The following is a 26,206-nucleotide window of genomic DNA, read 5'->3' on the forward strand; positions in this document are numbered from 1 at the left end:
GAAAGGGGTCCTCTAAGCAAAGAGAGAGCCTAAAAGTAGTAGACCAGAAAGGAACAGAGACAATATACGGTAACCGTCACCTTACAGGCAATACAATGGCACTAAATTCGTACCTTTCAATAGTTACCCTGAATGTAAATGGCCTAAATGCCACAATCAAAAGACACAGGGTATCAGAATGGATAAAAAAACAAAACCAATCAATATGCTGTCTACAAGAAACTCATTTTAGACCCAAAGACACCTCCAGATTTAAAGCGAGGGGGCAGAAAGCAATTTACCATGCTAATGGACATCAAAAGAAAGCTGGGGTGACAATTCTTATATCAGATCAATTAGATTTTAAGCCAAAGACTATAATAAGAGATATCATACTCAAAGGGTTTGTCCAACAAGAAGATCCAACAATTTTAAATATCTATGCCCCTAACATGGGAGCAGCCAACTATATAAACCAATTAATAACAAAATCAAAGAAACACATCAACAATAATACAATAACAGTAGGGGATTTTAACACCCCCTCACTGAAATGGACAGATCATCAAAGCAAAAGATAAACAAGAAAATAAAGGCCTTAAATGACACACTGTACCAAATGGACATCACAGATATATTCAGAACATTGCATTCCAAAGCAACAGAATACACCATCTTCTCTAGTGCACATGGAACATTCTCCAGAATAGATCACATCCTGGGTCAAAAATCAGGTCTCAACTGGTACCAAAAGATTGGGATCATTCCCTGCATATTATCAGACCACAATGCTCTGAAGCTAGAACTCAATCACAAGAGGAAAGTTGGAAAGAACCCAAATACATGGAGGCTAAAGAGCATCCTACTAAAGAATAAATGGGTCAACCAGGAAATTAAAGAAGGACTGGAAAAATTCATGGAAACAAATGATAATGAAAATACAAATGTTTGAATCTGTGGGATACAGCAAAGGCAGTCCTGAGAGGAAAATATATAGCGATACAAGCCTTTCTCAAGAAACAAGAAAGGTCTCAAACACACAACTTAACCCTACATCTAAAGGAGCTGGACAAAGAACAACAAAGAAAGCCTAAACCCAGCAGGAGAAGAGAAATAATAAAGATCAGAGCAGAAATCAATGAAATAGAAATTTAAAAAAAAAAAAAAAAACAGAACAAATCAATGAAACTAGGAGCTGGTTCTTCGAAAGAATAAGATTGATAAATCCCTGGCCAGACTTTTCAAAAAGAAAAGAGAAAGGACCCAAATAAATAAAATCATGAATGAAACAGGAGAGATCACAACCAACACCAAAGAAATACAAGCAATTATAAGAACATATTATAAGCAACTCTACGCCAGCAAATTTGACAATCTGGAAAAACTGGATGCATTCCTAGAGACACATAAACTACCACAACTGAACCAGGAAGAAATAGAAAACCTGAACAGGCCCAAAACCAGTAAGGAGATTGAAACAGTCATCAAAAATCTCCAAACAAACAAGAGCCCATTTAAAGAAGAATTAATTCCTATTCTCCTGAAACTGATGAAGGAAAACTTCCAAACTCATTTTATGAGGCCAGCATCACCTTGATCTCAAAACCAGACAAGGATCCTATCAAAAAAGAGAATTACAGACCAATATCCTTGATGAACACAGAAGCGAAAATTCTCACCAAAATACTAGCCAATAGGATCCAACAGTACATTAAAAGGATTATCCACCACAGCCAAGTGGGATTTATTCCAGGTCTGCAAGGTTGGTATGGAGAGGGTGGTTGGGTTATGGACACTGAGGAGGGTATGTGCTATGGTGAATGCTATGAAGTGTGTAAGCCTGACGATTCACAGACCTGTACCCCTGGGGCTAATAATACATTATATATTAATAAAAAAATTTCAATTCCAAAAAAAAAAAAAGGAAAAAAATGTGTTAAAATTTCCCAGGTGTTTTTAATACACAGCAAGACTAAGCACCATTGTTATAAAATAAGTCTTATGTTTTAAAAACTAATAGTTGAAGACCTAAGAAATTCAATGCATTTAGATAAAATACAAAAGAACTCCTTAAATCAATAACTAAAATAAATATTTCAGAAAAATGTCTATTTCTAGAAATAGAAAATTCTATTCTATTCTATTCTAGAAACCAAAAATTATGTTTTCTTCATCATCCTCTTAAACAAAGCTTATATCATATTTTCCATTTCTGAAAATATATTCAAAATTTTGTAATTGATGCCAAGAGATATCAAATAAGGTCTACATATTAGAGGAATAGAAACAGCATAAGAACTGAGGGCTCTAGTTATGAAAGTGATATTTTTAAAAAATCAAGTACACACATACACACACACTCAAAATATTCTATTTTCACACATCTGTTTTATAAAGTACCTTAAGTACTATCAAGTCGCTCAAGGCAGACACCTGGTATTCATTCTTGATTCTTCCCAGTCCCTCAGCACAACATCTAACCCATTAAAAAGTCATGTTAATTATGTCTCCAAAAATATACCTGCAATTCATCTCCTTGTCTCCAAGGAGGTGTCTCTTAAGCACAATGAAACTATAGTAACCTGTAGGCATGTGAAAGTTAATAACCTTCCTGAGTTAAGATAAATTAAAATAATCAGAGCTGTATGTAGTACAGTTGAATAAATACTGCAACTACTTTGATCTAGAGGCTGCCACATTATAAAAGTTTGCTGGTATTAAACTGCCATGGAAATATCTTCGATACCTTCAAGTCGCCTTGGTGTATACCCTGGAAAATGTGATACAATTACTGTGAAACATTATCTTGCATCACAAATAAAGACCCTAGTTGCAGTTGTAGATATGATCTATCCCCACTCTCCAACAGAGAGCCTTCAGAACCTTCTCTGAAAAAATATGAATGTGCTTAAAGATTACATGTTAATACTCTACTTATTCATTGGTAGCGTACATTTTAAAACTCAGACTAAATCTCTTACAAACTAAACTGAATGTTCACATATACAAATTTAAAATGTTTAAAAGATGGTTTCAATTCAAATATTCACCTTTGCATGTTACTGTTAATATTATAATCTTATTTCATTTCATTTTACCCATATTTTCTGGCAGTATGATTTGCCCCATCCATGTCTGTTTCCAATTTGCTTAAATATCACTTTTCTTTTTATGATCTCCCTAAACACCATCAGATTTGTTGCTGGCTTCACATTGTATCTATTATGTTCTATGTATGAAAATGACTATAGAACATTACCTGGGATTGAGAAAGAAAAGCAGGTGATGCATCATTTACACTTGGTATCATACTTTTGGCCTTCTGAAATTGACTTTTAATGTCATATTTTCCAGGCCCTGGTACTCCCTAAATTACAGAAAGGAAAAATACATGTTCTCATTAAGAAAGCATCTATAGTACCTAAGGGAACAGTTCGCTAAATATATGAACTAAAGCTACAGGGTTTTTAAGCAAATTCCTATGTGATATTACCAAAGTACTTCATTAAAAGGAAAGCCAGAACAAACTTCTTAAGAGAAACAACGAAAAAATTTCCCTTAGCAAAGCTCCCTAGGAACCTGAAAACACACTACTTGAAACTTTGCTGCCCTCTACTGATAGAGCACAGACAAGATGATCTATTTCACATAATTAAACATTATAATGAATAAAAGTGGCTCCTATATTTTTTCTATTTAAATATATACAACCAAATCTTCTCTAAGAAAATATTTCACTGTCTTTTCAAATTTCTCTTAACCAATAGGTTACTTCTTTTCCAACAAACAAGCTTCAGGATATATTTTATTTCAAATACAAATGTTAAAAAATGAAAAAAAAGTAAGACATTATGTTTTAACCAGATGCTTTACAATAGATAAAAATTAATTCAGTAAATTCCTAGACTGACTTTTTTATTATCTTAATTAAACATACCTAACTTTATATGTATAAATATATATCAAGAATTTAAACACATATATATATTTATCAAAGATATACAAGACGTGCTATTTGAAAATATAACAGGAAGTGTTACATATTCATCATCGACTACTTTAATTACCTTGATACAGTACCTTTCATAGTATAAAAAGGTTTCAAATCTTCTGTTTGATATATACCTCCTCTACTTTTCTATAGTTAAAAGAATTATTTCTGAATTTACGAATTACATACTTGGGTGTATGATAAAATTCCCTCAGCAAATCCTGTCATCTCTATCAATATTATATGTCCAAAACCAACATTTTCTCTCCACTTTCACAGACACCATGATCCAAGCCTCCCTCTTTCGCCAGGATCTTTCTGACTGCACCCCGCTTCCACCCTTGCCCTCCTTCAGTCCACTTTCAACATGGCAGCTAGTGATGGATCTGGTTAGACTGCACCACTTGCCTTCTCAAATCTGTCCAATGCCTCGTAAGCTCACTTTGAACAAAAATCAAGGTCCTTAATATGATATGAATTTCGCCCCAGACACACTATCACCACTCTAACTAATTTCCTATTACTCTCACATTTCCATTCACTCTGTTTATCACAAAGATCAGGCATATATCAAACTGAGGACTTTTGCACTCTTTGTCTGGGATGTTCTCCTAAATAGCTCCATAGCTCACTCCTTCATTTCAGTCATGTCATTATTCAATGTTACCTTCTTAATGAGTCACTTCCAGGCCACCCAATCTAAAATTTAACTGCATCCTCCAAAAACTTCCCACCTATTATCCTTCGTTCCCACCTATTTTTTAACCTTATCATTTTTTACTATCCAAAATACAATTTTCTGCTATGTTGTAAGGCCCAACAGGGCAGTTATTATTTGTTTTGTTTGCTACTGTTTCTTTAGAGTACAGAGGAGTATGTGGAGCATAGTAGGTGCTCAGTAAATGTTTGCCAAAAAAAAAAAAATGGATGAGTGCATGAATGCATGCATTGAATCCTAGATTTTCACTGATCATCTAATGGATTTGGAGATATGTTCCTCTGGGAAATAATGCAGCTCCAAATAAGAATATTAACCACTTTGAATAATGATAAAATATTTTAAAGCCCACATATTTAATTTATATTTAATAATAATACTACTTGGGAAATTTTTGTTTAGGAGAAATTCTCACATATAAGTTTTCATATTAATAGGTTTGATTCTAAAAAGTTATGCAAAGGTCTGTGTTATCTTGTCTCAGATGAACAAATCTATGCCATTATTTTGTGCCTGGTAGAATAGATGCCCTTTGGCTATGGCATATAAGATTGTTTCTAAATCTATGAACTTACAGTAAGTTAGGTTTAGAATTAAAGAAATGTCTACAGAATTCTGTGTTTATAAAAACCTATGAGATAAGAATCAAATACAGAAATATAGAAAGCATAACTTCAAATACACAATATTCATCTATTTTCTTGAACTTTACAGACAGGCTCTATCCATCTTCCCCATATAGACAAGCTTAGTAAAAAATATTCAGCTACTGACAGACTGGGATAACCTTTCTACTGTTATAAACAGTAGTATAAGTGGCCATTACTATGGATCACAGGGAAAAGACAGCGAATAATTAGATAAGTGAATCTAGTCTTGGGAAATATTTTGCATTAAAGCAGAAATGAAACCTTGACCTCTTCAATGAGTACTTATTTTTCCTTTTTTACTGTTTTTTCAAAAAGTTTCTAGTGTTACTGAACTTATTTTCACTAAAATAAGATATAGCAGTATAATTAGGCCTTTGCTTCTAAAAAGTTAAGCTTAGGATTTAATAGCCAGTTAAAATATTTTTTAAAAATAGAAGATAATGACCACTCATGACAAGTCTCCATTTATGACAATATAAAGTGGAAAGACTTTGAGAAGACCAAACCCTAGGTACAGGTTGAAAATGCTATAACGTTTATCCTGCTTTTTCAAATTGTTATTAACAGACCACCTACATTAGTATCAACCTATTAAATACACAGCCCCTTCCCCCACAGTGTCTCATTTGAGATCTAGTGGACCAGAATCTTGTTGGGTAGAGGAATCTACACTTTTAACAAGCTTCACAGATGATCCTCATGCATAATAAAGAACCACAGCTCAGTCCAAAAGAGGTCACTATTACAGCATCTTCTGCTAAACACATGCATACATCCCAAAGAAGAAGGCCTCTGCACTGGGAACAGAGGTTAAAGATTACTGGGCAAGGCTGTTTATCTTTTTCATGTGTAACCTAATAAAAATGGGCCACTTGCTTCAAATAAAAACCGGGGTATAATTATCCATTTGATGATAGAATGGCATACAGGGGTTAGGAGGACTAGGAGAAGTCACACAGTTTTACCTTCACTCCTCTACCTTGGAGTCAACATCAGTTAATTTTTTTTTCATTAAAAATATTAAAAGTTTACTATGTGCAAAGTACTGGTATATAGTAATAAAGAAACATGGGGTCTGCTTTTGAGAAGCTGACACTTTAGTTTTTCTAAACCCAGGCTACACATGATAATCATCTGAAGAACTTACAAAAATAATAATGACTCATTCCACCTTATTCAAATTAAAGCCAATGGAAATGAGACCCAGGTGTCTTTTTGTTGTTGTTGTTGTTGTCGTCGTTTTTTTAATTTAATGCTTTTTGGTTGATTCTAATGTGCAGTCAGGATGGAGACCTAAATCGGTTTAAAAATCACATTGGTAGGCCTCAACCAGGTGCAATCACTCCAAAGGTTCTATAACCACCATTGTTTCCTAGAGTTTCTGAGTCCCCTTCACATAAATAAGGACCACAGTGAGACCAGGTTACCAGGTATTTCTTTCAACTCACATTCTATAGTTTTAACTTCTGCAATCATATTTTTAATTTTCTAATTCTCTAAATCTTTATTCACACTTGCATTATGTTCTACCTTTCCAAGGATATTAATTATAATTTTATTTATAATTCTGTTCTGTTTATTGTCTTTTTTCTTGAAGTTTTATTGATTAGGGGTTTTTTGTTTGTCTTTCTCTGTGTTTCACATTGGAGGATTCCTCAAATGTCTGGTGATCTCTTGCTCCCCATTCAGATTTAAGAGTGATCCACTAAAGGAGTTGGTTGCAAAATCCACATATGGATAGATTCGACTTAAAACGTATTGGACTTCATTATGCTGTGATGGAATCATAACTCAGCCTTTGCATTAGTGGGCCCCAAAATGTCAGTTTTTTCTCAAGTCTGGCTGACAAGTTAGGAGAGTGGGAAAGGTACCTGGAACTCTCTTCTATATATAAACTTTCACTTACACCCTGATTTTCTTCTTGCCTTACTTTTAGTTATGAAAAATTAAAAACATGCAAAAAATAGAGAGAGAATAGGTTAAGAAATTTCCTTATACCCATCACCCAGGGCCAATAATTCTCAACTCATGTCCAAATTTGTTTCCTAATCCTCCCAACTTCCCCAATCCTCACTCCAATGATGTAGAAGCAAATCCAAAATATCATAATTTTATCAATACATATCAATCAGCATATATTTGTGAAAAATAAGAGACTCTTTAACATAAACAAAAAACCATTTTTTATTATCTTAAAAAATCAACAATTGGGACGCCTGGGTGGCTCAGTTGGTTAAGCAGCTGCCTTCGGCTCAGGTCATGATCCCAGCGTCCTGGGATCGAGTCCCGCATCGGGCTCCTTGCTCAGCAGGGAGCCTGCTTCTCCCTCTGCCTCTGCCTGCCACTCTGCCTGCCTGTGCTCGTTCGCTCTCTCTCCCTCTCTCTCTCTCTGACAAATAAATAAATAAAATCTTTAAAAAAAAAAAATCAACAATTATTTGATTCCTTATTTATTCAGTTCCAATTTCTGTGACTGCCTCATAAATTTATGTGTACAATAAATATATGTATATATTTTTTATATGTTTATCTTAATCAGAACCCAGTTAGAGCCCATACTTAGCAGGAATCAAGCCTCTTATAATCTATAGTTTTCTTTCCCATCCTTTATTTTTTTTCTTTCACTTTATTTGATGAAAAAGCTAAGTTTTATACAATTTTTAAGCATTTCCACAGTTTGTATTTTCTTGACTAAATATCTATGTGTCTCCTGTCCCTCATACTTCAGTAAGCCAGCAGTTTATATAAGGGCTTGATCAGATTCTAATTCCATTTTTTCAAGATTACTTCATAGATGGTGCTGTATACTTCCACCAGGAGGCACTTTTAATAGCTGGTTCTTTCTATTCTGCACTGTTAGCAGCCATTAATGATTTCTGACTAGATGCAGTAACTTAGTAGGGTTTCCAAAATGATAACATAATTCTATAATTCCTCCTTATTTATTGCTCAAAATATTTCTATAATTGAAATGCTTCTATAAAGAGAGACTTCTCTCAATAATTATTTAGTTACCCTAAGGTATAGTTCATGTAGGAAAAGGAAGATAAATGTTTGGGTTTTTTTTTTTTTCCTTTTATTTATCAGTTTCAAAATACCAAGCAGATTCTTGCATCTTCCAATACCAATCAACAGGTCTTTAAAATTCTAATTTTAAACTCATGGATTAAATACATTTGTATTGCTCTTTCATACTGAAATTATCCCATCTTCAGCTGGTAGAAACTTAAGTCCTTTGACATAATCCCAGTATTCTTTCATGGTTCCCTTGATTTCTGGTATGACAAGGTACTTCAGATTCTTCAGATATAATTCCTGCCCCAGACCTGGAATTAGCCATTTCTCCAAGGAGCTCTTTTTATCTAGAGTCTAGGAATACCCTCCATTTTTGTTACATCGTCTCATCCCTTTCCTCTCTTATTTATATCAGTGTTCCTAAGTCCAGAGACTATCTCATTTGACTTCTCCATCAACAGACCTCACATCTTCTCCAGGAGTGGCGATGAGGAAGTCACCTAGCTATAAGAGATTGTGCTTCCTATCCGGATTATCACCAACCCTGCTGTTTTCAGTCCCACCTGCCACCTCCAAAGTCATTGATATTCCTGGGCTTTTTAAAGGTACTGTAAGGTGACTAGCTTTCTTGTTGGTATCCCTCTCTGAAGATAGTTACATAGCAGCTTTCTCTATTCTACTATTTCACATTTACCCATCAGCTTTCCATATTTGAAAACTGAAGACATCTTTTATCTAAGATCATCTCCTCTCCCACTCGTTTTGTGTTTATAGTATTGCACCCTCCTTATTCTTTTACTTATTAGTTTAGTGAGGCTTTGGAAGTGTTATGGGCCTAAATGTAACTCTCCAAAATTCATATTTTAAAGTCTTAACCCCCAGTACTTCAGAATATAACTGTATTTGGAGATAAGGTTTTTAAAGATATAATTAAGGTAAAATGGGGTTTTTAGGGTGGTCCCTAATTCTGTATGACTGGTATCTTCCTAAGTGAAGGAATTTTGAACATAGATATGGGTGTGCACAGAGGAAAGGCCACGTGAAGACACAAAATGAAGACAGCCATTTATAAGCCAAGGACAAAGATCTCAGAAGAAATCACTGCCAACACCTTGATCCCAGACTTCTAGACTCCAGAACGGTGAGAAAATAAATTTCTACTGTTTATGCCTCTCAGGCTATGGCACTCAGTTGTGACATTCCTAGCAAACTAATGGAGGGAGGAACCTAAGATATAAGCATGGATTCAATCTACCTTGTTCAACAGAAGTCTGTCTATCCCATTCAACAAAACTAAAAAATATAAAGTATTTCATGAAGATGGAAATACAGCAGAAAATGTAACAATGATACCCACCAAGTCTAAGAGTTATACTGATGGTAATTTTGAGAAGGAAAAAGTCAGCTTTATACTTCTGACAAATAATAGTTCAATAACACTAACTGAATAGATGGGACTATAAAGATAGACTGATGAATACCACCTATAACTCTTGGCATTTCTGCATCTCTCTTTGAAATACAGATGATAGTTTTTGCAAGATCTCTCATATTTGCACAGAACATAATAGTATACATGTAGTACCTGAAACTATGTCATGGACTTAAACTTATTATTCCAATATAGAACTCAAAATAAAAAATACCAAAACTGACAAAATTATAATGGTTATCAAACAAGGTTTGTTGTAATAAAATCTACAAAGAAGTCTAACATTAAGATTTTGAGATTTTCATTTTCTTCTATACACTTTAGTTTCACATCTAATTTAATTGTTGCTTGTTCTGCCAGTATAATTTTGGAAGGGGCCTCGTTCTAAAGTTTATCCACATATATCCATGCTATAATACTAAGACATTGCACAAAGGGTGCATGGGGGGATACGGAGGTACTTAGGTCTTTTTACTAGCATACATCTAGGTATCACAGAAAGGTTTTCTTGTACTTAAGAGGTTTTTCTTAGTCTATAAAGCTCTCACTTCTGCAATCAATACTTTCTTAGGTAGTGCTTTTTGTTCACCCTATCTTTGATCCTTCTCACAAATAAAATGAAGAAACATTAATCCCTATATTTACTGAGCACCACTGTGTGGCAGGCGCTATACTTGATATATTCCTGTTATCTTTAATCCTTAAAAATCCTGTAAGATGGACAACATTACTCAAGTTTGCCCAATAGGGAAAATAAGATCCACAGAGATTCAATAACTTAGTTTTAAACACAACTAGTAGGGGCACAAACTAAACTAAGGTCTAAGTAACTACAAAGCTCCTCTTCCCTCCCCCCACCCCAGGATATTACAAAAGATCAATATTGCAGATATTGTGACAAAAATTATTGGAAAAAATATATTAAGCTATTATAGGAACATGCCCTACTTTATAAATTCTGGAATGCAGCCAGATTAGTGATTCCAGCTGATATCATATGGATTAGAAAAACTAGGCAACTGAGTCCAGCAAAACCAGAGAATCATTGTACTTGTGAAGACTAATTCCAGTAGGCCTAGAATTAGTATAAGTTGTTTTACTAAACAACTTGACCAGGCACTGATCCCTGGTCAAGGTATGAAACTACTGACTAATAACCTTGCTTTGCAATTATCGCTCCCATGAGTTTCAGAATGGTTTGTATTAGCTTATTAGCATCGGGTATTGATAACAAGGACATGGATGATCTGCACCTGGTCTCAGTGAGACTCCTGCAGGGCTTTACTGTTAGTACTGGTTATGTAGCAAAATATCCTATGTGGTCAGCAAAGTACAAGAAACTGTGGAAAGACTCCATTTGTGCTCCCCAATTCTGAGCTGATCATGCATTTGTCTGTATTTCCTGATCAAGACATAATATATAATGCATGCCCTGGTGTGGCCTTAGAGAAGGAAGACAATTAGAGCTCACTCCTGATCTCTGTAGAACCCATGTAGCCTTTAACTACAAAGAATATTCTTACTTTAAAGTTGTTGCTATTTGTTGTTGTTATTGTTGTTTTTCTGCAATAAACTTACTTTTAGGAATTGTCCTTTTTGATCTGTACTCGAGGAACTACAGAACACTCATGAAAGAAATTGAAGAAGACACAAAAAGATAAAAGACCATTCCATGCTCACGGATTGGAAGAATAAACATTGTTAAAATGTCTATACTGCCTAGAGCAATCTATACTTTCAATGCCATTCCGATCAAAATTCCACCAGCATTTTTCAAAGAGCTGGAGCAAACAATCCTAAAATTTGTATGGAATCAGAAGAGACCCCGAATTGCTAAGGAAATGTTGAAAAAGAAAAACAAAACTGGGGGCATCACGTTGCCTGATTTCAAGCTTTACTACAAAGCTGTGATCACCAAGACAGCATGGTACTGGCAAAAAACAGACATGTAGACCAGTGTAACAGAGTAGAGAGTTCAGATATGGACCCTCACCTCTCTGGTCAAATAATCTATGACAAAGCAGGAAAAAATATACAGTGGAAAAATGAGTCTCTTCAATAAATGGTGCTGGGAAAATTGGACAGCCATGTATAGAAAAACGAAACTCGACCATTCTCTTACACCATACACAAAGATAAACTCAAAATGGATAAAAGACCTAAATGTAAGATGGAAGTCTATCAAAATCCTAGAGGAGAACATAGGCAATAACCTCTTTGACATCAGCCACAGAAACTTCTTTCAAGATATGTCTCCAAAGGCAAAGAAAACAAAAGTGAAAATGAACTTTGGGGACTTCATCAAGATCAAAAGCTTCTGCACAGCAAAGGAAACAGTCAACAAAACAAAGAGGCAACCCACAGAATCGGAGAAGATATTCACAAATGACCCTACAGACAAAAGGCTGATATCCAGGATCTATAAAGAACCCCTCAAACTCAACACACACAAAACAGATAATCATGTCAAAAAATGGGCAGAAGACATGAACAGACACTTCTCCGATGAAGACATACAAATGGCTACCAGACACATGAAAAAATGTTCATCATCACTAGTTATCAGGGAGATTCAAATCAAAACCACATTGAGATACCACCTCACACCAGTTAGAATGGCCAAAATTAACAAGACAGTAAACAACATGTGTTGGAGAGGATATGGAAAAAGGGGAACCCTCTTATCCTGTTGGTGGGAATGCAAGTTGGTGCAGCCGCTTTGGAAAACAGTGTGGAGATTCCTTAAGAAATTAAAAATAGAGCTTCCCTATGACCCTGCAATTGCACTACTGGGTATTTACTCCAAAGATACAGATGTAGTGAAAAGAAGGGCCATCTGTACCCCAATGTTCATAGCAGCAATGGCCACAGTCGCCAAACTGTTGAAAGAACCAAGATGCCCTTCCACAGACAAATGGATACAGAAGATATGGTCCATACATACTATGGAGTATTATGCCTCCATCAGAAAGGATGAATACCCAACTTTTGTATCAACATGGATGGGACTGGAGGAGATTATGCTGAGTGAAATAAGTCAAGCAGAGAGAGTCAATTATCATATGGTTTCACTTATTTGTGGAGCATAACAAATAACACGGAGGACAGGGGAAGATGGAGAGGAGAAAGGAATTGGGGGAAATTGGAGGGGAAGACGAACCATGAGAGACTGTGGACTCTGAAAAACAATCTAAGGGTTTTCGAGGAGCAGGGGGTGGGAGGTTGGGTGAGCCTGGTGGTGAGTATTATGGAGCGCATGTATTGCATGGAGCACTGGGTGTGGTACATAAACAATGAATTCTGGAACACTGAATAGAAATTTAAAAAAATAAATAAAAATTAAAAAAAAAAAAGAATTGTCCTTTTGGGCCCTGAGTCTTCTTTGTCAATCCAGCCCTATGTGCCACTTTTCGTGCAATCATAAAAAATAACAAATTTTTTTTTGTTGTTATAGTGTTGTTGTTTTAAGACATTACATTTTAGGGTGATTGGTTATGCAACAAAAGATGACAGAAACAACAACTGAGATTTACTAAGCACCTACTATTTGTCAAGTATTACTTCTATTCAAGACAAAAAAAAAAAAAACTGTGCCACAAATTACTTCCAAAAGAAACAGAGTTTGAAAGCATATGAGATATTACTGGTTGCTACCACATTCCAATTTCCACTCTCCCTTTCCACCACCTTCTGCCAGAGAAGGGTGGCCATGTGACAATATTCTGGCTAATGAATATAAGCACTTGTCTGAGAGAGAAGATAGAAGTTAGAGCAGGACTGACAGAAAGACAAGTTCAATTCTGAAATATTAGCTTTGTAGTTCTTATAAAATGTCAAGGTAGAGATGTCATATGGACAATAATTCAGAGAAGACTGGAGTTCAGAGAGTTCAGGGTATAAATACATACTGGAAGCAATCTGTATATTTGAAAATGATCAGTACAAATAGGTGGTACCTAAAGCCATGAAACTAAATGTGGTTTCTGGGAAAATTATATAAAGAAAAATTATATAAAGAAAGGTCTTAGAATATTATGCAAGATTCATGTGATTCTTTTATATATTTTATTATATTATTTTAATTTCATCATATTCTTAATATCATTCATCTTTTTAATGGCCCATATGAATTAATGAATCATTCTAGTCCTAGACTTTATTCTAACAAATTTTCAATCATATACCATATTCTTCAGCTAATATCTAGACTGAATATTTTGGCAAGACTGGTCATTATTCTATTTTCCAGAGCTGAATTAACATATCTATTCTAATTCCTTAAAAAAAATGATACTCAGCATCCTTTTTATAATATAACATATTAGGAGAAACAAATTTATATAATATAAACATAATGAGAAGAATTTATAAGCAACTTAAAGGGAAAGTTTGCAACTTAAAATATTTTCAGCATGCTTCTATCAACATAATTTTTGCTATTTGTTTATACTTAGCACTGTGTTCTTAATAAAAGGAAAGTGCCTTTTCATTTAAAATTAAAAATAAGTATGCCCTGGATTTAGTTAACTTTTTAAGTGACTCATTATAATGACTGATCAGCCAAAGAAATATATATCTTTTACTTGAGAGTGTAGAAAAGAACATGTGTCTCTTATGTTCATTTTCATAATTGCAGGATAAGTTTTGGTTCATTTAGAAAGTGTAATTCATTCTTTCTGATCTCAGGAAACAAATACCCTGTATAAAAAACTAATTTTAAAGAACTAATTAAATTTAAACAGAACCCAATCAAATTAACATGGCATGGAAAACTCCAAGTGAACAAAACAGATTTGAAAAGTAACTCCGTGTTAATAAGAGAACTACAAGTGTCACTGGGTCTCAGATACAACAATTCCATTATATACCACCAAAATTAGAAAATTAAGTGACAGGATATGCTTTTTAGGATAAATCATAAACTGTTAGCTTACCATATGTTCAGTAACAGAAATAGAAAATAAAAGTAGGGGCGCCTGGGTGGCTCAGGGGGTTAAGCCTCTGCCTTTGGCTCTGGTCATGGTCTCAGGGTCCTGAGATCGAGCCCGCATCAGGCTCTCTGCTCAGCGGGGAGCCTGCTTCCCCTCTCTCTCTCTGCCTGCCTCTGCCTCTCTGCCTACTTGTGATGTCTCTCTCTGTGTCAAATAAATATATAAATAAAAATTAAAAAAACAAACAAAAAAAAAAGAAAGAAAAAAAATAAAAGTAGTTTTCCCATGTAAATCTAAACAAGTATATCAGGAGAGGCAGAATTCAAGCCACTAGGTTTGACTGTATATTGTTGCCTTGGAGTAGAGGGTTATTTTATGCAGTCCCAACCATTCCAACATGCAATGAAGTAAGGCTGATGAAAAGCTACTTAGATTCCTTAATATATCTGCTGAAATAACAGTTCATATCAACACTGGTGTTAGCAATGCAGTTCAGTCAAAATACAGTAAATCTGAAGTTACCCTGCCAAGTTCTGAACTAGAGTAAATAGGGCTAAGTGTGACTATCCTGAAAAATCTTACCACAATGATCAAGAATTATGTAAGAGTTTTGTGCTCAAATATTTTTCACCAAGAGAAAATATATACAAGTGGTTTATATAGTTTCCCCATAATTACTGTATCTTATATGGTGGATTATCTAGTATCAGCCAAGATTTATAATGTCTGTTTTGGTAAATTAGGGCCAAGTAAATGTTCAGAGTTCATTAACATTTATTACTGTGCAATGCAACATGAACTTCTGAATAGTTACTTAATATGAGTATATTCTTCCTGTTCTTTGCAAACCCAAATTCTCTTTTTAAAGGAAAAAGAAACAGTAACACTTAATAATAAAAAGACAACTGAACACATCCAAATAAAATAATGTTAAAAGTTATAAATCTTAAATGAAGCTAAAGGACCCACATAAGATTAACTGATATTACATTGACATGGATGAAGAATTCAAATGTCTACTAGAGCTGGAGTTCCATGGAAATGGTACACTGGAAATCATTCACCCTCACTCCCGGGGGTAGAACTTAATTAGCTCCAGTTGGTTGTTGTTAGGATAGGGTGTTGGTTTTTGGGTTTTGGTTGCTGGGGATCTCTTTTTTGTTTTTTGTTTGTCTGTTTGTTTATTTGATTTGAGAAAGGCTGAAAATCTGGATTTGTATATGAAATGCTACAAGTTACAAATGCTGGCAATTAATTCCATTTTTTATAACTACAAATTGGCCATAATCCACTTGTGGATTAAATTCAACCTACTGACTGCTAGATTCCACACTCTGCTTAGTCTATTTTAATCTAAATATATTAAGAACATATCTCTTTATATGAATTCCTGCATATAACTTGAAATCTCACAAAATCAAAGGTCTGATAAATGAGCTGGAGTTTTCCATGCCTTGTTGGCAGTATCAGGATAAAATAATAATGTTCATAATTACAAGTGATTAGCAGAGACTCGATCTTTACACACACTGATGGTTCTGAAACTAAGATTGCCTACATCTGAAGTATTATCTCTGAAATGCTGTATAGGAAAGGGCTCAATTACTCACACTTATTTTCACTGGATTACTGTCATGTGATGAGACCACTGAATCACATCAAAGGCACGGCCTAACACCATGAAGAGACTGTTTTGTCTTCACAATTCTCATTGTTATGAGAGAGATGATCTAACTTCCTGTTACATTCCCAAGTTAGTGAATACAATAAACTAGGAGTTTCCATTCTTCTACTCTTCCACTTCTCTAAGAAGTGTATGGATAGATGTTGGTGGCAACCAAAAAATGAAGTGTGAAAGTAAGCTCAGTTGGACAGAGTTATAGACCCCCTGACAGAGAAGTTTGTAGATCAAGTCATCAAGTAATGAAAGTACCAGGATAAGAACTTTCTCTGACTCTGTGTGGTGGAATGTCAATATAGATTTCATAGGGATATAATGGTCAAGAAGATGATGGGGAAATTCTAATTCCCTAAATTGAGGATACTTGTGATTACCTCAGAGCACTGAAACAAGGCATTTAATACCCAAGGTGAAGGAGATTCTTTGCCTGTTTATAAAGTTTAATACCGCTTAATGAGTAATCAGTGCACATGAAGATCATCAATTTTGGGTAATTTTTTTTAAATATGTTTCTTAGTCTTCTTGATAACAAGAAACTAACCATAATATTTTTAAATAAATAAAATGTTTTATTTCAATGAGAAGGATAATATTGTTTGCAGTCTTTTACCAAGGCAATATTATATAACTCAATGGTGGATAGCTTAATTTATCATTTAGGTTACACTTGCAATTGATTTCTCATGCTAGCTTCTACTAAATTAGAAATTTTAAATTCACAATCATAGATCATTGTAAATGTCACCAAGTGTTTAGTGGCTGCCAGAAAGTCTGGATATTCATATCAAACACAAATGGCCCAGAAATTATGGAGAGACGGCTCACTGCAGACTACTTTCACCACTCTAATAGACGATAAATTCTAACATTTTACAGCCAAAAGCTGGAAGGTTGGATGTTTCAACTTGGAAGACAACAGTAAATGTATTTCTAATCCACTCTTGTTTTCAGTTCTGGAAATTATTTCTTCATGCTCTGTTGCAGCATTTGGATGTGCTTTATATATTAGTTAAATAATATATCATCAGTTTCTTTCTCCAAAAACTAAAAAAGACATTGAGCTGGGAAAAAGTCCAAATGTCAAACTCAAGCTATTTGTATTGCAGTTTCATTGGCTTTAAAAATCAGAAGAAAACATCCTCAATGTTTAAAAGCACAGTATTTTGGTTTGGAAGTGAAGGGTTCAGATCACTCAAGGTACTAAGATATGTTCCTTGAAAAGAACACATGAAACTACAATGGTCTTTATGGGCATTAAATTTATATTTTATTTCAACAATTTATAGAATCATCTGTCTCCTCACCAGCACTCTTAATTTTAGTGTGATCCAACACACCATTGTGTGTTGTATCCATTACTCATTTCTTCTTTATCCATATTTAAAATACATAGATATACTGACTGCAATTTGAATATATTCATACTTTTCACTATTTATTTCAAATCCAATTTAAAATCAGAAAGCATACTGTTGATTATCAACTCTTTTCTATAAACAAAGCAGAGTATAGAATGCCACTCAGGTGGAATCTAATATTTACATAACACTCTTCCATACTGCCAATATGGTTGGTGCTATCCACTGCTGATTCCAATGCAAGTTTTCAAGTCCATGTGTGCCATAATATTAAATCACAGAAACACTACTCCCTTTTCTTGAGTTTCCAAAGACAGATATAACTAAAATTGTCAAATTCTTTCCCAAATATATATGTAGCACAAATAAGCAAGGATTGATTCATATTCCGCAAATCAGTGGTTTAACACAAGCATGAACCAAAATATCTATCCAAGGTGCTGGCAGGGTTGTTCTTCTTCTGGAAATTCTAGGGAAAGTTTTGTTTGCTTCCTTTTCTAGTTTTTAGAGGTTTGTTCATGGCCCCGTATTACTCTAACCTCCGCTTCTGTCATCACATTGCCTTCTCTGACTCTCCTGCATCCCTCTTATAAGGACCCTTGTAATCACATCTGAACTGTCCAGATAATCCAAGATAAGCACCTCATCTAAAAATACTGAACAACTATATCTGCAAAGATCTTATACATGTAAAGTATATATTCACAGGTTCCAGGATTTAGGCATCTTTGGGGGATTAGTTTTTGCCTACCACATACGGCTAACCTATTTGGGCCTCTTTTCTCCCTCAATTATATTTTGCTCAGTAAATTTTGCCTGCCTTTTTAATAATTCAATATATTCAAGCCAATTTTTTAAATTCACTTTCCTAATTGTCCTTAACTACAGGTTTCATCTAGTCTTAGTGTATTTTCTTAGTAAGATGTATTTTCAGAGCCTTGTACAGATAATTTTAATACTTCAAGATTCCGGTCATTAGAAACATTTTACCTGATTCAGAATTTAAATTTTATAATATTAATTTTATTTAATTTACCTTGTGTTTCTAAATTTTAATTCTAGGGTGTTATGATCTTTGCATATTTTCATTCCTTCTCAATCATTATGACCTTAAAACTTATTATCCCCCATGTTACAAATGAAAAACCTAAGAAATAGGTTGAATATCTTATTTTTATACAAGATATTTTGAACCTTAGAAATTCCTTATTTCCTTGTAGAGAATAGATGTTACAGAATTTTGTTTAACCTATGTCCACTCACTTTTATTTTCTCTCCTTGTTTTGAGTTTATCTGCTCTTTTTTCTATTTCCTAAAAATGAAGCTGATTTCATTTATTTTATACAATTCCTCTTTCCTAATATAAACATTAATTCTATGTATTACTAAGTACTGTTAGCTCCATCTTACAAACATTGATAAGCTGTGTTTTCATTTTTATTCAGCTCAAAATATTTCCTAATTCCCTCATGATTTCTTGTTTTACCCACAATTTATTTAAAAGTACGTTGCTGGGGCATCTGTGTGGCTCAGTGGGTTAAGCCTCTGCCTTCGGCTCAGGTCATGATCTCAGGGTCCTGGGATTGAGCCCCGCATCGGGCTCTCTACTCAGCAGGGAGCCTGCTTCCCCCCACCTCTGCCTGCCTCTCTGCCTACTTGTGATCTCTGTCAAATAAATAAATAAAATCTCTAAAAAAAAATAAATAAAAGTACGTTGTTTCCAAACATATGTGAATTTTCCATGTATTTTTTGTGATTCATTTTTTTGTTAAATCTATTGCAATCGAAGAGTATATTTTTTATGATTTCAATTCTTTTAAATATATAAAAACTTGTTCTATTGTCCAGAATATGGTCTGTGTAGGTGAATGCCCTATGTGCACTTGAAAATATGTGTATTTCTACTGTTTTTAGGTAGTGTGTTCTACAAATCTCTAAGAGATCAAGACAGCTTATAGTGTTGTTCAAGTCTTCTATAAACTCACTAATGTTTTGTTCCCTTATTCTATCAATTATTGAGACCAGAGCAGTATAATATCTAGCTTTAATTATGAGTTAGTCTATTTCTCCAGTCTATTCTGCCAGTTTTTGCTTCATGTATTCTGAAACTATATTTACACATACATACACATTTAGGATTACTGTGTGTCCTTGATGACCTTTTTCTTTTTTATTATGAAATGTTCCTCTCTATCTCTGGTAATATTCCTTGTCCTCCAATCCACTTTGTCTGATAAAACCATTTTCTATTGGTGTTTGCATAGTATGTCATTTTCCATTCTTCTACTTTTAACCTGTTTATCTATACATTCTAAGTGTGTTTCTTTAGAGATAGCATGGTTGTCTCTTGCTTTTACAACCCATATGACAATCTCTGCATTCTAGCTGAAGTGATTAGACAATTTGGATTTAAAATAATTATTGCTATGTTGGCATTTTGTTGATAGATGCATAGTTTTTCTAAATTCTCCATTTGTAGCATCTGTCCTTTGGTATTCTTTTCTTATTTCTTGCCTTCTTTTGAATTAGTTGAATATTTTTAATGATTGTTTTATCTCCACCACTATATTATTAGCAATTTCCCTTTTACTTCTTTTTAGTGGCTCTCCTAGACACCTTTAACATCACAGTCTAGCTTCAAATCATAGTATGCTACCATAAGTATAGTGAAAGAATTTTCCATCAGTATTCTTCAATTTTCTTCATTCCTTACTTTGAGTTATTGTTATCTTATATTTTGCTTCTATCTATTCATAAAAGCCCAAACATTATTACTAGTTATTCTTTAGACAACCAATTATCTTTTAAAAAGAAAAAAATTTTAAAAACATCATTCATATTGATTTATGTATTTGCATTTCTGGCACCATAGGCGTCAGTGTCTAAGGAGTTTGGGTACTTTATTACTTGTATCTTCTGGACATGCCTGGGTCTGGTCGCTTATATGCCATTTCCACTTTATTATACATAATTGCTGCACACTCCAAACCCTATGGGCCAGTTCATTAGAAAATACCCAGTTCATGATGGCAAGCTTAGGCTACAGGGTCATCTGATGTGCCATGGTTAGGTATTCACTTTCTATCAAGGCCCAATAGCAAGCCAGAGCTGTTTTTTATAAAGAAAATAGTTATCTGCAGAAGAGGACATCGAAGTGCTCCAAAATCCTAGAGGTATATATACTCTTATTTTCATATTAGTACTTGCCAGAAGTTTTCTACAGCATTCGAATTTGCAACAGATACTTCTTTAGTATGATAAAATATTCTGAATCATAAGGCCCAAGTGAAAGAGTGCTTGAAATGCAGCCTGGACTTGCTGTAGAACCCTCTTTTGCTCTGGTTAAAACTGGCAGACTTATCCGATCTCAGTAGTTGAGCCAAAGTAACCCACACAAATGCAATATACATTTCCCTCTAAAAACCATAAAGGTGGGGCGCCTGGGTGGCTCAGTGGGTTAAAGCCTCTGCCTTTGGCTCGGGTCATGATCTCAGGGTCCTGGGATCGAGCCCCGCATCGGGCTCTCTGCTCGGCAGGGAGTCTGCATCCCCCCCCTACCCCCACCCTCTCTGCCTGCCTCTCTGTCTACTTGTGATCTCTGTCAAATAAATAAATAAAATATTAAAAAAAAATAAAAATAAAAACCATAAAGGTGTGCCAAGAGTTGTACTTCTTTTTCATGGTAGGGATGTGGAAGAAATAGCAACTTGCCCTTCACCTTGGAGGGGATATCTTGACATAATCCAAACCACTAGACCTCCCAGAAAAATCACTGAGAAAGGAGGTCCCTGAAATTTTATAGGGTTTATCTTCTACTGTCTCTCATATATATATGTCTTCCTAAGGTATGTCAAGTTCCTGTTCATCAAATCTAGTCAAGCTAATTCTATCAATATAGTGGGCCATGTTGTTTTACTCTAATACAGAAACTATATCTGGGACAGCAGCTGCAATCTGCATCACAACCTGATTAAGTTTATGAAGATACACAATCATTCCCTAAAATTCATCTGACTTCTCCACAAATCAAATTGGATAGTTAATAGAAATATAATAGATATCATCACTACTCAATCTTTCAAATCCTTTGATGGTGGCTCTAATGTCTGTAATTCCCTAGGAATTCAATATTGCATCAAGCTTAATACCTCAGCAGGGAATAGAATTTTCAAAGGCTTCTACTTAGCTCTTTCTACTGTAATGGCCCACATTCCATATGTCAGTGAGCCACTATGGGGATATTGCCAGTCTCTTAAGTGTATCTATTCCAATTATACTTTCAGAAACTGGAGTTATAAACACAAAATAAATCTATGAACAAACTGCCTTCTATGAGTCTAACTTCAGTTAAGACTTCATCTATCAATTGATCCCCATATTCCCTAGTTTGACTACTGGACCACAGTGGTATTTTAAGCCCCTAAGAATTAGCATCAACTCAAAGCCAGCAACCAGTCTTCCCGACAACTTCCTTTTTCCTAGAGCACTCAGGTAACTGGACCCAGATCCCGTTGTACAAGGACTGAAGAAGAATTTATAGGATATACATGTGGCAAAATTGCTGTGTCCTCAAACAGAGCTCTAAAGGCACCTGCTTCAATTGGCACTGCACCATAATCCTCCACAATTAATAGCTCAATTAACTGTGATGCCACTTTATGCCATGAATTATTAGTACACCACTTCCCATTACAAGGAAATCAACACTGTGCTCAAGCCTCACAGTATGGCCAAACCAATCCCAAAATCTATCTTTGATAGTTATCTTTTGGGACCCCTCCCCTTTGTATCAATTCTGGATTGATCAGAAGCCAGGTGAGAGAAACCAAGTTAGTAATTTGAACAGGGAATACTTAATATAAAAAATTATTAACAGGTAAAAGGTAGTCATCCACTAAATGTAATAAAAGAATACTCTAATTGAAATACAGTAATTGCTAATGGAAGAAGCATTTACAACCTCTAGAACTGAGGGAGGACAAACATGGAAGAAACTAAGACTTTGTAAGAAGGCAACTCCCACAAACTAAGGCTGGATTCTAACCTAATTAGGCAGGGTGTGGCTACAGCAAACTGCAGCGGGTAGGAGAAGTATGCTGCTGTGTCAAAGGGCTTGAATAGTTCACAAGAAGTTGCCCACTGGGGCACTGGTGGGCCAGCATTTGTCCTCCAGAAAGCATTCCCTGGGGCATGGTGGCCTAAAGCTGATCTGCAGGAAGCTGTCTTTTGGGGCAGTAGTATGCTGAGTCTGGCTCTCAGTCTTCTGGCTGCCTGAGAAGCTAGCTGAAATTGAGCACTAGTCCTGAACTGCTGGTACCCAGGCCACAGAAGGAAGAAAATGCATATCGGAACCAGGACAACAAGCCTATTCCTCTGCTACTCCTAGCTCTATCCCTCCAATACCATGTATTGACAAAATCTAACATTATACCAGCTGGCAAAAGAGAAATGTTTACATGTCCAACTCTAGCATCACAGTGTGGGGCAGAGAAAGGTAGATGTAGAGCTGTGGGACAATAAATAAATAACTGGCACATGGAGACAAGATGGGAAGCCTGATGAATATCGCTTATTTTGGAGCTAAACTACTGGGATACAAAGACAAATCATAACACAGTAAGATATTTTCATTCACCATTCTCCTTTCAAGAAGTGAAACAGCTTTTTTTTTTAAGAATTTATTTATTTATTTGACAGAGAGAGAAGTCACAAGTAGGCAGAGAGGCAAACAGAGGGGGAGGGGGAAGCAAGCTCCCCGCTAAGGAGAGAGCCCAATGCGGGGCTCAATCCCAGGACCCTGAGATCATGACCTGAGCCAAAGGCAGAGGCTTAACCCACTGAGCCACCCAGGTGCCCCTGAAACAGCTTTTGTCAGAATCTAGCTAAGCCAAATTAGAAAAAAATGCATAGACTTAAGAACTCATATTAATAAACAGGACACATAATTATAGGTGCAATGTAGGACTATACAAAATAAAATTTGTGGCCATCCTAGAAATAAACCAAAAACATACAATAATTTAATATATGATAAAAATAGCATCTAAAAATAGTGAGTAAAAATACATTGATAAATGCTGCTTTGGGGCGTGCCTGGGTGGCTCAGTCAGGTAACTGTCTGACTTTGGCTCAGGTCATGATCTCAAGGTCCTGGGATTGAGTCCCATCTAGGCTCCATACTCAGCAGGGAGTCTGTTTGTCCCTCTGCCTCTACCCCCACTCTCTCTCTCTCTCTTTCTCTCTCTCATATAAATAAATAAAATCTTTAAAAAAAAATGTCTGTTGGTATAATCAATGGCCTTTGGGGGAAAAGGTGGATCTTTCCTGTAAATAAATCAAAATGTATTTTTTAATAAAACCATAAACGTACTAAAGGAAGTCATGCAAAACGTATTTTAGAACAGGAACGTATAGAAGGCATTTTAAATTACGATATAAAACTCAAAAGCCATAAAAAGAAAGAGGGATAAATTTGACCACAAAAATATCCAAAACTTCTGTACTACAGAAATTATCATAACCAAAGTCTAAAATCAAATAACAAACTGGGAAGTAATATTTATAACTCAATCACAAAAGGGTAGACTTTAGTATATACAAAGTTCCCATAAAACTGTAAAAAAAAAAAAAAACCACCTAATTTTAAATAAACAATACAAAAAAATATACAAACAAATCTTAACCCTATGAAAAGCTGCATAATTTTTCATAAGAAAAATGAACTGAGATGCCATTTTCATGTATAAGATTTTAAAAGATCCAAAATTTAGATACAGACCACTTTACTGGCAACAAGAGAAATAGGAACACTCATATATTTATGGTGAGAGGGTAAACTGGAAATATCTAGCACCATTACAAATGCACATATTCTTTTAAACACCAATTCTAAAGTTAGTAATCATTCTATGGATAGAATTACATATGTGTAAAGGAGCAAATACAAGGTTATTAATTTTAGCACTGTCTGAAAAATAGCAAAAGCCTGAAAACAACATGATTTTGCAACAGTATGGAACTGTCAAAGTAAATCGTGATACATAAATATGATGCAATGCTATATACCTTTTTTAAAAAGGATATTCTTTATAAACAGATATGAACATATCTACTTCTGTTAAATTTTTAAGAAAAGCTTCAGAAGAATACCTAGAATCTAATTCTAATTAGAATAAGCTAATTTCACCTAGAAAATCTGCTAATTTCACCTAGAAAATCTACCATTTTCTGTGAAAACACAAAGTAAAAATGTGTATGTATACTACTAGTATGTGCATAAAATGTTTCAAGAGGTAATGTCAACTAGGGCCACCTATGTGGCTCAGTCGGCTAAGCCACTGCCTTCAGCTCAGGTCACGATCTCAGTGTCCAGGGATCAAGCCCTGACTTGGGCTCCCAGCTCATCTGGGAGTCTGCTTCTCCCTCTCCCTCTACTGCTTTCCCTGCTTGTGCTCTCTCAAAGGAATAAATAAAACTTATTAAAAAGAAAAAGAAAGAAAGGAAGGAAGGAAGGGACTCTTAATGTAATACTAACCTCTAATACTAACCCTGAGTTAGTTATTTTGCAAATAAGGAAATGGAAAAATAAAATATTTTGATTAATCTGCCTCATGTCACATGACCAAGAAAAGGTAGAGATGGAATTTGAACTAGGTCTGTTTGATTTCAAAGTCTACACCCCTTTCATTTCAGTACCCTGCCTCATCTCAACTTGTTTCTTAACCCCTAATCTCACCTCCACTATGACACTGCATGAGAAAGAAACACCTATGTTATATTTTACCTACTTCTCTACTCTGGCAAAGTTACCTGTCTGGTTTAGATTTAGCTAGGAATAATTTTCTTTCCAGAGTTAACTGAAACTGATCTAGTAATCTATGCCAAAGGTTTATAATCATAATTTCCTCTTGTGAAACATATGTAAGCATTTTGAGAGTAGCCTTTTAAATAAAAATAAAGTAATTCAAAAGAGGAGTTTTGATTAGATCATCCTTCTTCCTTCATATACCCACGTGTAGCTCAAATCACCAGTGATTGCCCATTTTCTCTACTTGGGATTTTTCCAAATCCTCTCATAGTCTCCATCATTTCCTTCTCAGGGATCCTCTTTTAGCAACTTTAAAATTCATCTAAAGACTTCCTTAAGGAGAAATATCCTAATTTAATCTCACCCAACCCTGATTAAGGAATTCTTAGTGTGTATAAAGCTTCTATAATAAAAACTGGCTCATTCAGACTTTGGAATAGAAAAGCTTCATTAACCAGCATGTCTATTGGAATGCCTAGGTGGCTCAGTAGGTTAGCGTCTTCCTTGGGCTCAGGTTATGATCCCAGGGTCCTAGGATGGAACAGGGAGCCTGCTTCTCCCTCTCTCACTCCCCCTGCTTGTGCGCTTTCTCTTTCTCTCTCTCTATCAAACAAACAAATAAATAAATAAATAAAATCTTTTTT

General features: G+C 35.1%; 1 protein-coding gene across 1 annotated transcript in view; it reads right to left on the reverse strand.

Moving 5' to 3' along the window:
* STPG2 (sperm tail PG-rich repeat containing 2) overlaps positions 1 to 26,206 on the reverse strand; it is a gene marked incomplete at both ends in the record, with an annotated part of 344,118 nt that overhangs the window by 212,747 nt on the left and 105,165 nt on the right. The window contains one exon of the mRNA XM_080796638.1: positions 3,239 to 3,346. Coding sequence (XP_080652764.1) covers positions 3,239 to 3,346 — 108 coding nt within the window. The remainder of the gene's footprint in view (positions 1 to 3,238; positions 3,347 to 26,206) is intronic.

The sequence above is a fragment of the Martes martes genome (assembly GCF_963455335.1).
Source record: "Martes martes genome assembly, chromosome: 2".
Taxonomy (NCBI): Eukaryota; Metazoa; Chordata; class Mammalia; order Carnivora; family Mustelidae; genus Martes; species Martes martes.